The 11,862-nt window shown below is 39.3% G+C and overlaps 1 protein-coding gene across 8 annotated transcripts in view; it reads left to right on the top strand.

The window, feature by feature from the left end:
• LOC131448221 (cadherin-related family member 1) overlaps positions 1 to 11,862 on the top strand; it is a 121,605-nt gene that overhangs the window by 106,777 nt on the left and 2,966 nt on the right. For 7 of the 8 annotated variants that reach the window (XM_058620483.1, XM_058620485.1, XM_058620482.1 and 4 more), the window contains 16 exons: positions 2,565 to 2,666; positions 3,083 to 3,178; positions 3,488 to 3,633; positions 3,711 to 3,761; positions 4,050 to 4,139; positions 4,238 to 4,324; positions 5,453 to 5,569; positions 6,314 to 6,457; positions 6,533 to 6,611; positions 6,692 to 6,792; positions 6,866 to 7,069; positions 7,390 to 7,542; positions 8,074 to 8,238; positions 8,721 to 8,788; positions 10,173 to 10,401; positions 11,239 to 11,493. In XM_058620483.1, the coding sequence (XP_058476466.1) occupies positions 2,565 to 2,666; positions 3,083 to 3,178; positions 3,488 to 3,633; positions 3,711 to 3,761; positions 4,050 to 4,139; positions 4,238 to 4,324; positions 5,453 to 5,569; positions 6,314 to 6,457; positions 6,533 to 6,611; positions 6,692 to 6,792; positions 6,866 to 7,069; positions 7,390 to 7,542; positions 8,074 to 8,238; positions 8,721 to 8,788; positions 10,173 to 10,401; positions 11,239 to 11,493 (2,087 nt within the window). Of the gene's footprint in view, positions 1 to 1,849; positions 2,915 to 3,082; positions 3,179 to 3,487; positions 3,634 to 3,710; positions 3,762 to 4,049; positions 4,140 to 4,237; positions 4,325 to 5,452; positions 5,570 to 6,313; positions 6,458 to 6,532; positions 6,612 to 6,691; positions 6,793 to 6,865; positions 7,070 to 7,389; positions 7,543 to 8,073; positions 8,239 to 8,720; positions 8,789 to 10,172; positions 10,402 to 11,238; positions 11,494 to 11,862 lie in introns of those variants that run through there. The other variant, XM_058620489.1, reaches the window with a different exon arrangement.

Below are 11,862 nucleotides of genomic sequence, written 5' to 3'. Positions count from 1 at the left end.
ATTTGCCAGCAAACAGTCAGTATGGGGCAGCAGATGACAAAGGCTTAGCAGTAATCCTCTTGTCCACCATCTGCCTGCTCCTCTAGAATTAAACCTCCAAACCAGGGCACTTGCAGCAGATGCTAACATCTGTAAATATGCAGGTGCTTCATTAAAACACATACACACGGATGGCACAGCTGCCAGCCAGTGTTTCAATCTCTTAGATCATGTTCGTGTTTATGGCAGTTATGATGTATAGACACTGAATTGAAAATACCACACAGACGGGAGGGATAAACAGCGCTGAGTGAGATTGGATGAGATGGAAAATGCGATCTGCCATTACTGCAGATAAAAGTCACCTTCTGTCAGGCATTTTCAAATAGATGACCAAGGTATTTACTGCTAATTGAAAAGTGTTTACAAGTGTTATAGTTACACAATTTTACTATATTAACCCAAATTACCAAAAATTAAATGTTTTTCACAAGTAGTTTCAAAACATTCCCGTTTACAAATTACTTGCTGACCTACAAGTCTAAATTTACATTTTTAATTTAATATATTTAGCAGCTAATAATCAGCTGAATCCACTTAAAGTTTGTTATTGACAAACCAACAGATACACACTATGATGATGCACATTTTTAAATAAGAGAACAAAATACTTGTATTTCTTTAATCTTAATTTAAACGGAAAGTCCCCTGAGATTACAACCATGTTTTCAAGGGACACCTGGCCAAAATAGCTCACCTCAACAAAGTTACAGAAATTATAACCAACAACACCATACTGTGTACAATAAGCATTTTAAATCATAGAGGCTCATAACTTAATATCTTAATCATATTGTTTCTACTTATCATCCTTATTTAATCAAACCCTAAGCATTGGGAAAACTATGGCTGCGATAACTTTGTGTCCATGACCATATTTCTCATTTAAGTATAGACCACTGACAACACCAAACATTATGTTTACCCATTTGTTAATAAATCTGTGATCACAATATCATTGTAAAACATTTGCAGATATGTATATAACACACATTGCATTAATGAAAATAGTGAAACTGTAGTGCTCCTCTCACTATAAAGTGTGTAACATGCATGGATTCAGTATTTATTTTCGTGTACTGAGTAAATTTGCCATTGGCTGCCGATCAGTGACATAGACGAGTGTGTCACCTGAACGTCATGTGCTATTTTTATATGTGTAAATGCGGGAAGGCACAAGTCAACACCTCAAAGTGAGTAAGTTAATAGTGAGAAAATCACGCTGAACCAGCAGCCAAACATATACTCACATGATACCTGCTCATAGCGGAATGTGATTAATATAATTATTATTTAAAAAAAAAAAAAACTCCTTCGAGGCCAAAGTGAAAATTGCATCGGAAAAAAATCCCCACACCGTTTTGGGTCACATGATGTTGTGAGTGATTGACAGATCACTGGGCAATGAGTGCATCAGAGATCCACAAGGACAGCTCAGACCTGTGTTGGTCATTGAGCTGCTGCTGTCAAAGAGAGCAGCCACATGTGCCTAAAGTCAGTCAGAATCATCATCTTCTCACCAGATTATCAAATGTATCACTCACACGGAATTAAAACAATGCAGAATAGCTTTTTAAAAGTGTTTTAGTTTAAAAACGAAACAAAAAAACCCTGATAAATAAAGTTGTTTTGTTTCTGCATAATTGTAATAAACTCCACCTATAGACCAATTGATAACAGATAGAACCACATATTATAGCAAACAAATTGGAAAACTAGTACTTCTCTGTAAACATTGTACCATCCATGGATTCAGCATTTATTTTTGTGAACAGAGTTGTCATTGGCTGCAGATCAGTGACGTGTGTGTGTGTGTGTGTGTCACCTGAACTTTTGAAGTTTGTGATTTAAGTGTAATCAAGGCTGCGTTGACCAGACCTGACCTCCGTGTGATAATAGTGTTGTAATGGGAAGTAATAGCCTACATAATAATCACCTTGTAATAGATTGCTATTAACAATGGAAAATGCATGCAGAACATCAGGTAGGATGAATTTTGACTAATTAATTATACTAATTATACATTTTTACCTTTCATGTGTAGCTAATATACTGATGGTAAACCAGTAATTCACAATACTGAGATTTACCTGGCTAGTACTTTGATAATAACATGGTATTATGATAATACCACACTATTATCATTGTTATTACAAAGCTGGGGGTTGCATTAGAAATAGGATGGTGTTGCCACAATATTACCTCACTGTAACACAATGCTTACCACTGTGTTAGTGTTCTCAACCTAAATTGTTATTGCCTTGTGATCTATTCTGAGTGAACATAGTCATATGTGCAGAGAAGTGTTGGTCACACCTCTTCACAGACTGTGTGAAAAACTTGAACTCTCCAGTTTTCCAGGAGAGATGAGAGTGGGAGCAGTGTGGTGGAAGATGCCTGAGGAACGGAGAAAGGGATGCGTCACTGGATTAGTGCCTGAGAATCTCGTCCCAGCCTCTTCCTCCTGAGTGACTGCGACGCTCTCCGAAGGGCTCGACACTCACAACTCGCTCTCCCTCCACCAGGCCTTCCACATGAGCCAGCCAAGCCTTACCTCCCCACCAGGATGAAGAAAGAAAAGAAAACAAATGCTTTACTGTTTCTCCTCCTGCTTCATTTCACCTTTGGTAGGTGCTGTTTTTCTTTCGCCTTTCGTCTTTGTGGTTAAGACTCCTTGCCTCGCTCTTATCTGGTTAATCCTCCAGCACACTCAGAGGGCATGTCCATCTTAGTGTGGACTGTTCCTGCTGCTTATACTAGTGTGGTTAAATGTGTTTGTTTCTTATTTTGATAGTAGAAATTGAAGTATGTGTATGTATAATTCATGTCTACACTCCTCCTCCTCCCTGCCTTCGGTTCCTGCCCTTTTTAGCAAGTGAGTGCAACCTTTAACACTTCATTTATCCCTTAACCACATAGTATTTCCCTTACAAAGTGAACCATACATAGATCTATTGGTGTACTGTATGTGGAGTAAATTGTATTGTAAGGTTGTGTCATTTTCATTCTACTCTAATAACTCGGAGCATGTTTATTTGTTAAGGGCAATTGGACTATGCTCCGTACTTTTATGATAATGGACCCAGCAGCACCAGTGGGAATATGGCCTTTTTCAGCATCTCCGAGGACACGCCAGTTGGTAAGTGTCACATGCACCTCTGACGGTGACTTTAAGAAGAAAGAAGGTCCAGTTCATTTCACTGTGGGGTGAAATTCAGTCCAGGTTTGAGATATTTATCAGATGATGAAATGATGGCACTGGGTTGAGGCTCCGGCTAATCACTGTAACACCTTTTGGATTGTGACGTGCCTCAAGACTTAGGAGGAGGAAAAACAATAAGGGTGGTGGCTCATCTGACTAGATTATCAAACGTGTCGTTCACACCTGAATGTAAACAGGATTTTTAAGCCTTTTATTAATTACACATTGTCATCTGTGTCCTCTCAGGTGCGCACATATACGTCCTGAACGGCACAGATCCAGAGGGTGACTCGGTGCGATACGGTCTGACTTTTGAGATGGGCTCCACAGAATATTTCAGGGTGGAATCCAAGTCCGGAAACGTGACTCTAATTCAGGAGCTCGACAGGGAGGTGAGACTGTTAACGAGACCCTAACGAGAATCTGTCACCAGTGTGGCTCAGCGTGACGCGTGTCCTTTTATTTGCAGAAACAAGATGAAGTCGCAGTGCTCGTGAGCATAACAGATGGTCGAAATAAAGTAAGTTCTCACATTTTTCTGTGACATTGTTTTGGTCCATACGGACTTTCCTCTTCACTAACAGGCCATTATATTTTCACAGTTTTTGGTATAACCCTAGGTGGTAATTGTACAATCAAATATAAATAGACTATGTGTGATATTTACTCCAAGAAAGAAAAGTAATGTATGCACAGGCTATATTTACATTTAATCTCTTTGTTCAGTTTGTAAAAAAATATTGATATTAACGTTGAAAGCAAGTTCACAATGTGATTTACATTTGTGTGTTTTTGTTCGTCCTTTCAGGTTGTTGAGACCGTGAGAGTGTTTGTCACTGACGCCAATGATGAAGCTCCTGAATTTCAAAACCCGCCTTTCACCATTGATGTCCCAGAAGTACAAAATACACGTGTTATGATATTGATCTCAATCAAGCAAATAATAAATAGTGATTTCTTTTTTTTGGACAATAAAATATCTTGTTTCTTTACCAGGACACCACTCCAGGAAATAGCATCTACAGAGTTCAAGCATTAGATAAGGATTTGGGCTCAGGAGGCAGCGTCTCGTATCATCTACAGGTAATTTAACTGCTTTATTGAATAGAAGTAGTAGAATAGGTTTTACACTCAGTTTTGTTCACTCATATAATTCTTATTTGATTTTGAAATTACTTTGTATTAATTAATACAAAAGTAATTTATACCTTTTCACGCACCACATCTGCCTTTACTCTTGCATTAATGCACAAAAACAGCAGATTGGCTTTAACAAGGTCATAAAAATGACCTAAAATAACAATTTCAGTTGTGATTGTAAGATTTTACTAAACACAAACGGCGCTGTCGTAATTTGGCTTCAGGCTGAATCTCCACACATTTCATTTCTTTAGTCACCAATTGAGTGTTAATTGAACAAAGTAATTTGACATTGCAAGACTAAGACATAAAACAAAACAAGCTTAAGCAAAAAAAACGGCAGAATGAGCAAGATCACTAAACTAAGAAAAAGAAAACAAATCAACACACATAGAAAAGGAAATACTACTCTGATTTAACATTTGGTCTGTTTGAGTGCATTTGTGTAACATTAAACAGACATTATGTTGAGGTGAAGACATTTTTGTTTTCAATTTGAATGTATTTATTTACATTTAAATGGACTTTACTTCTATCTACATCCTGTCCCACTGTGTGGAAGTCTGCCAACATGCTTATCACTTCTCAAACCTTTATTTAACTTATTACTATTTTCATCCTTTCGCTTGCACTTGCTTTTTTAAGTCGACACTTTTATAGTTTTTCCCCATTTACACTTTGCAATTAATTAAAAATGTATCATTTATTATCACACCTGCATTAACGTCACACTCGTATCTGGCAGTCACATGTGAGGGATCGACCAGAAGTCAAGCTGTGCTGCTGCCGTGTGGAGAGAATAAACATGCATTCAAATGATAGGACAGTGTGTGGAGGGGGAACGATTAATCTTATTCCACAGAGCAGTCTGGAAATGGTGTTACCTTTTGTGGATTAAATTTCAATTACATTTGAGCAAGGCATTGAAGGCTCAAGAGGAGCTTACAGTAGAGTTTGATGCAGTCTGTTTATGTGTCAGCTGTGAGACAACACTCTCCTGGTGGAAATGTGTTTCAAAAGCCAAAATAAAACATGCATCTGTTGTTGTCGTTGTCATAAACATCTCCCCAGACTTCCTCATTTGCCAAGTTCATCATCGATGGGAACAGTGGGATCCTCAGAGTCAAACCAGGCGAGACTCTGGACTACGAGACCACGCCAACGCATTTTGTGACAGTGGTTGCAAAGGTGAGAGGCCACAGTTGTCCTCTGGGTTTGTTTCTCTGTGTCACACACACACACACACACACACACACACACACACACACAGTCAACAACATTTTTGACATTTATTCCATTTGCATTGTAATCAAATCAGAAAAATACAATGATATTTATTGAATACTGGCGTTCATTACTGTATCTGAAGAATCTGTTGAGGGTCAAAGGTCATGAGGACTTTGGTCTTACGTTTCCGCACACTTTACCTCACTGTAGACTAATCAGATACTGAGAGGTTGAAGCTAATAAGACACTACATATGAAATGCTAGTTTAATTATTGATATCAAATCAGTCAGTTTATCTTCGCTGAGAAAAGACATTAACATGCCACAGGGACACATAAGACATAACATAATTAACATTAAAATTTAATCTGACTGCCGACATCCTACTAATGATTCATACCCACATAAAACACATGGAGTGTGGTTATTTTGGTTTATTTTATAATGTCATGCCATGTATGAATGTAAGTGAATGGCAAAACCTAAATGTAAAGCAGCTCTGAACAGCTTTAATGCCTTCATTGTTATATACTGTAGTGTAACAGTATACTTAATCATGCAGCAAGAAGGATGCAGAAAGATAAACCCTTACCCTAATTTAAGATGTAAAAGGAAAGTAACTTCAATGTTTATTTCAACATTAACATTTCCACAAATGCAATGAAATCCTGACTCCTCTCTGCCTCATAATTGTTTTTCCTCAGGATGGAGGAGGAAAATACAAAGGGAAGCATCAGGTGTTGACCTCCACTGCCACCATCACAGTGAATGTCATCGATGCTCAGGACATGCCTCCCTCCTTTATTGGAACCCCTTACTTTGGCTACGTCTATGAAGTTTCAGTGCCTGTAAGTCCTTTTCTTTGACTCTGTGCACACTGCAGTCATGTTACTTGCATTAAGTCATTGTCGTTGATCTTCCAGGGCTCTGAAATATTTACTGTGTATGCTAAAGATGGAGATCAAGACAGTCCTCACCCCATACACTATTCCATCATGAATGGTAAGGAAACGAGTACACAGAGATTTAAACGTGATCCGTCTCTAAACGCATTAAAAACTTCTTCTGTCGTCACCTTTCAGGCAGTGATGGCGTCTTTGACATCAACAGCACCAGCGGATGCATCACCCTGACAACTTATCCATCTCTGCTGAAGAACGAATTATATGAAATTATAGTCAAGGTAACGTTTGTCACACTGTGATATCCGTGCATTTGCTTCTCTTACTTACTGAACGCCATATTTTCTCTTTCAGGCGTCTGAGGTCGGACCAAACGAGCAGCTGTTGGACTTTGACGTCACCACGATGACTGTCCGGGTGGTGGATCTCAACAACCACCCGCCAACCTTTTATGGAGAAAACGGACCACAGAGCAAGTTCGAGGTGACCATGTACGAGCATCCACCTGCGGGAGAAATCCTCCGCGGCTTTAAGATCACCGTCAATGACTCCGACCAGGTAGATTTATTCCCACATTTGGTTTGATGTATTTGTGTGCACACTCCTGCTAAACATTTGTTTATAAAAGACATTCACTTGACATTAATGTGCTCTAATGTCATGTTGCATTTGTTCCCCTGTGGACAGACACAGTACCAGCAGTTTTTCTTTCACTCAAGACTCATCATGCCCTCATGTTTGCTCTCTCCATCCTGCCTTTGTCGATCACACATGAAACATTATCCTTCCCATTCTTTATTGGGTTTCTCAGCAGCTACACTCATATTTACTATAAATGATTCACAGTTCCTACGTCCCGCTGTTCATTGTCTCTGCAGGGAGCTAATGCTAAATTTAAACTGAGGCTTGTGGGACCGAGTCGAGTGCTGCGAGTGGTTCCCCAGACTGTTCTCAACGAAGCTCAGGTGACCATCATTGTGGAGGACACATCTGGCATCGACTATGAAAAAGGAACAACTCTGGCTTTTAAGGTTTGACTCACCGATGTTTAATCCAGGGCTATTACTATTATTAGCTCACGATAAATGACACAGCTTTCCTTTTTCTGATATATTTGTTGTTGTGTATGAATTTTCAAATAAAGGAAAGGTGATTATGATTCTTCAGCTTCAGTCCAGGCTAAAAATGAAAACTGACTTTTCCTCTTGCTGCATAAGGAGTTGGACATAAGTGATTGTATCAAAACTTTGATTAATCAGTTATTATAATTTAGTTTGTCCACTTCTTTGATATATGAACTGTTAAGTAGTTCAAAAAGGAATTATATCACATCATCCTACTGTTGTGTTACTTTGCATTTTGACAAACCCATTTATTTCTTATGTAATAACCACTCCCTTGCACATAAATGTCATAATAATTCCAACACAACAACTCTATATGAAAAACCTACGGTCATTTTGATATGTGGTAGTGATTTTAAAATGGACATTAATGTCTGTCAACCTATCAGTTGATTGACAGCACTGATTCAATCACACCTTGCCTCTGTGTGTGTGCAGCTGCTGGCGGTGGAGATCGACACTCCTGAGCACTTCAGTGCGACGGCGGACATCCTGATCAACCTGCTGGACACGAACGACAACACGCCCAAATTCACGTCCGACTTTTACATGGCCAGAGTCCCTGAGAACTCCCCCGGAGGTTCCAGCGTTGTCTCTGTGACGGTACGTCCATCATGATTAAACACTGCTCTACCCCCCCTGACCAAAGGGATTATATAATCCATCCACCAATCCTGCAATAAGTGCGTATTACTCTGCGCAGTTCATTAGGTGAAAGCAGGTGGTCACTGCCAGACCCATCCGCTCTCTCTGGCTTTGTTTGTGTTCTTCCTTCATGTCTCCACGTGACGAGTTGGCTTATGCTTTCACAGCGTGTCATTAATAATAGCATTTACACGTTTTCTTTAATCTACTAATCTTATACTGTTTAAATCCTGCAGCAGACAATATGGCCAAACTGTGCGGAGTAAAAAGCTTTATTTTACCCCAAGGTTAATCATGCTGACCTACACCTCCATACAGGAAGAGACTTACAGCCTGCCCCACCCACCATACATGAGATTAAAGAAATGAAAAGTATTTTTTGTTTTTTTTCTTCTAATTGTGCTTCTAATTTAACCTTTTCTACCATGTTTTGCTTCTAGGCTCATGATCCAGATTCAGGACCTTGGGGTGAAGTCAAATACACAATTTATGGATCAGGATCAGATTTGTGAGTAAAACAGAAAAAACTCCACGCCTGCCATTTTGTATTTACTTTGATCAGAGGCTCAACTCCTGCACATTAACACCTCTCACAGAGGAAGAAGCTATTTTTATGCTAAGTCTGCTCCTAGATTCAGCGTGTTTATCAAACTCCAACAACAGGACGCGTCCTCGTCCCTTTGACGGAGGACGTCAGCAGGTAACCGGTTTGATTGGCCCCGCTGCTACACAAACACCTCGCTCTAAAATGGCTGCGAGATACTGACTAATCTTCTAATTGGATTGGAGGGTTAAAAATAGTCAGCCTGGCCCGTCTCATATAGGCAGAGCCAATTAGCATGCAGTGTGACAGCTGGAGCCACAGAAACAGCTCTGCAAAGCAAGGCAGCGCGCAGCGAGGGAAAAGTGAGAATTTATGCCGGTGTGCAGGCAGCGAGCTGAGTTAATTGTGCGAAAGTTATCAGAAGCCAGGCGACTTGTGAATTTTCACAGACAGAGAAGACGGATGAATAAAACAGCAGTATGAGCATGATGTCGGAACAAGAGGCACATAACCAAGCCTTTCCTTAGTGCCCTCACGTGTGAAATATTATGTGATTATAATAACTTGTTTAAAATGGATTTAAAGGCAAACAGACTTTGTTCACTGAATAGGAAAATCTGGATGAACGCTGGGGCAGCCTGTCACATGGTCAAAATTGCAAATTCTGTGTTTGGAAAAAAAATATAAGGACATTTTATGGAGGAAAATAATTAGCCGACAGTGGCCTTAAGTTTCAAAGAGTGTGCACCTACACAGATAAACGATTTTAAGGTTGCATACCTCAAATTTTAGATTTTAGCTACAATAAAAACATAAGAAATGCAAAGCACACATTATCCGGTTATTCTTCAGCATATTCCCAGTGGTTGTAAAGTGTTACTGTAATCCCTGCTGCTGTTGTTTTGATAATCGACTCAATAATAGAATCACTAAATTAAACATTATTTAGAAAAAGCATTATTTCCATCTCCTGATTACTTATTCTTAGAGACGGGTTTCTATGATTTTTATATTCTATTAAATGATTATTTGAGCATTAGTTTACACAGACAAATCATCTATTTCTGGCACGTTCAGTCATCTGACTTTTCTTCTTCACACATCAGTATATTTTGCAACATGCTCCCAGAGATAAAGAGAAAAGAAAAAGGGAAGCGGCAATACAATAAATCCATTAGGGAGTGACTCATGTTGAGATTCACAGGTTATGAAGTAAATATCACTTGCACTGTGAATTGAAGATGTCCATCATAGAAACACCTGGAGGTGAGATGTGTTCAGAGCTCATAATGGACACACAGCTGTGGTTGTGACTCATACGCTGTCGGAACTTTATGTGAACCTGCAGGTTTGCCATCAGCCCGTCGTCGGGCCTCATCTCCACGCGGCCGTGGACCAGCCTGGACGCCGAGGTCCGATCCAAATACAACTTTTACGTCAAGGCTGAGGATTCGGAGGGGAAGTACAGTCTGGCTGAAGTCTTCGTCACCGTCCTCGACATGAACGACCACCCTCCGGAATTTGACAGTGAACTCCTGGAGAAGACGATGATCATTGGCGCGCCAGTCAGAGTGGAGGTATCTCACGCAGTATTTCAATAACAGTATATATAATATCACGCAATTTAATGTCAATACAACAGAGGTTTAATGTACAGTATGTCAGTGTGATGCGCACAGTATTGCAGTGAACGTTTTGCCTCAGATTTGTGAAATGTTTCTCTGTTTAAGTGTTTGTTGTTTTCCTTGAGGGATTTTAAAACTATTTACTAGTTTCTTAATTTTTCTGGGATTAATATTTAATTATCTGACATTTTAACCTAATAATTATCAATATTATAGATCCATTTGATCCTGATAGTGAAATACAGTACACCCTATCATCAGTAGGTTATAACTCAGCTGTAAATATCATAAAACTGTGGTTTGGAAGCCCAGGACTTCCTAATTTATTCATACATTTATACATGCATAATTTAATAATTTAATTTTAACTGTCATGTTTGACAAGGCTTGTATACTTTTCTTATTTTCATTCTAATCATACATTAATGACTTGACATGGAATGTGTGTTTTTTATGCATTACATTATAAATAATGACGCATAACAATTTTTGGAATATGCATCGGACAAAAAATTAAATAAGTATCACACCAATACAATCACTAAATATAGAGATTAAGAAATAAGATGAAGCCTAAGTCTTATTTTTGCCTCTCCCTTACAATCCATAAAATAACCTACAATGTCAGAGAAAAAATGTTTTATGTCAGATTATGTCGAAATTATAATCCTTCGTTCATATATTCAAACATTTTCCTCCCAAAACTGAATGTATCTGATGTTATAATTAAAGTGTATAATTAAAATGACTGAAATGGTAATGGTGCTGTTCTGCTGCCTTTTTTTACAGGCAATGGACGACGATGCAGAGTCTCCGAACAACGTCATCGAGTACCACATCATGACGGCCGATCCTGACAACGCGTTTGACATCAACACTGACACCGGCGAGATCAACCTGAAGCCGTACATCAAGTCCATGGAGATCGTGCAGAACATCACCAAGCTGAAGGACTGCAAGTGGTCTCTGGTGGTCCAGGCGCGCGACCGAGGTTCTCCGTCCTTCAGCACGACCGCCGTGGTCAACATCGACATCACTGAGGCGGTAAGACCCGCTCTGACTCGCAGCATGCTTGCAGCGCTATAGATTGAAGCAGTTCCATGATAAAAATGCATTACTGTCACGCTACGCAGCTGCTAATTTAGCATCCTCACTTTTCTTTTACCTCACGTTCTTTAAAGGATAATGTTGTCAACTTTCCCCCATGAAGAGATGAAACCATTCTCTGTCACTATGTAACTCTTCCTCTGTTGATGTCCTAAAGATTTGAAAGGAGCATTAACTTAACGCCATTTAAACATCCAGAGGACATGAGTAACTTCAGAATTCAAAATCTAAATCTGAATTAGAATAAACTGATTTTCTGCACACACCATACAGTGCAATCTCAAATATGCCTTTATGTAAAACTAG

The sequence above is a fragment of the Solea solea genome, chromosome 21 (genome assembly GCF_958295425.1).
Source record: "Solea solea chromosome 21, fSolSol10.1, whole genome shotgun sequence".
NCBI classification, from domain to species: domain Eukaryota; kingdom Metazoa; phylum Chordata; class Actinopteri; order Pleuronectiformes; family Soleidae; genus Solea; species Solea solea.
Note: the sequence above shows the minus strand (reverse complement) of the source record. Positions and strands in the feature narration are given on the sequence as shown.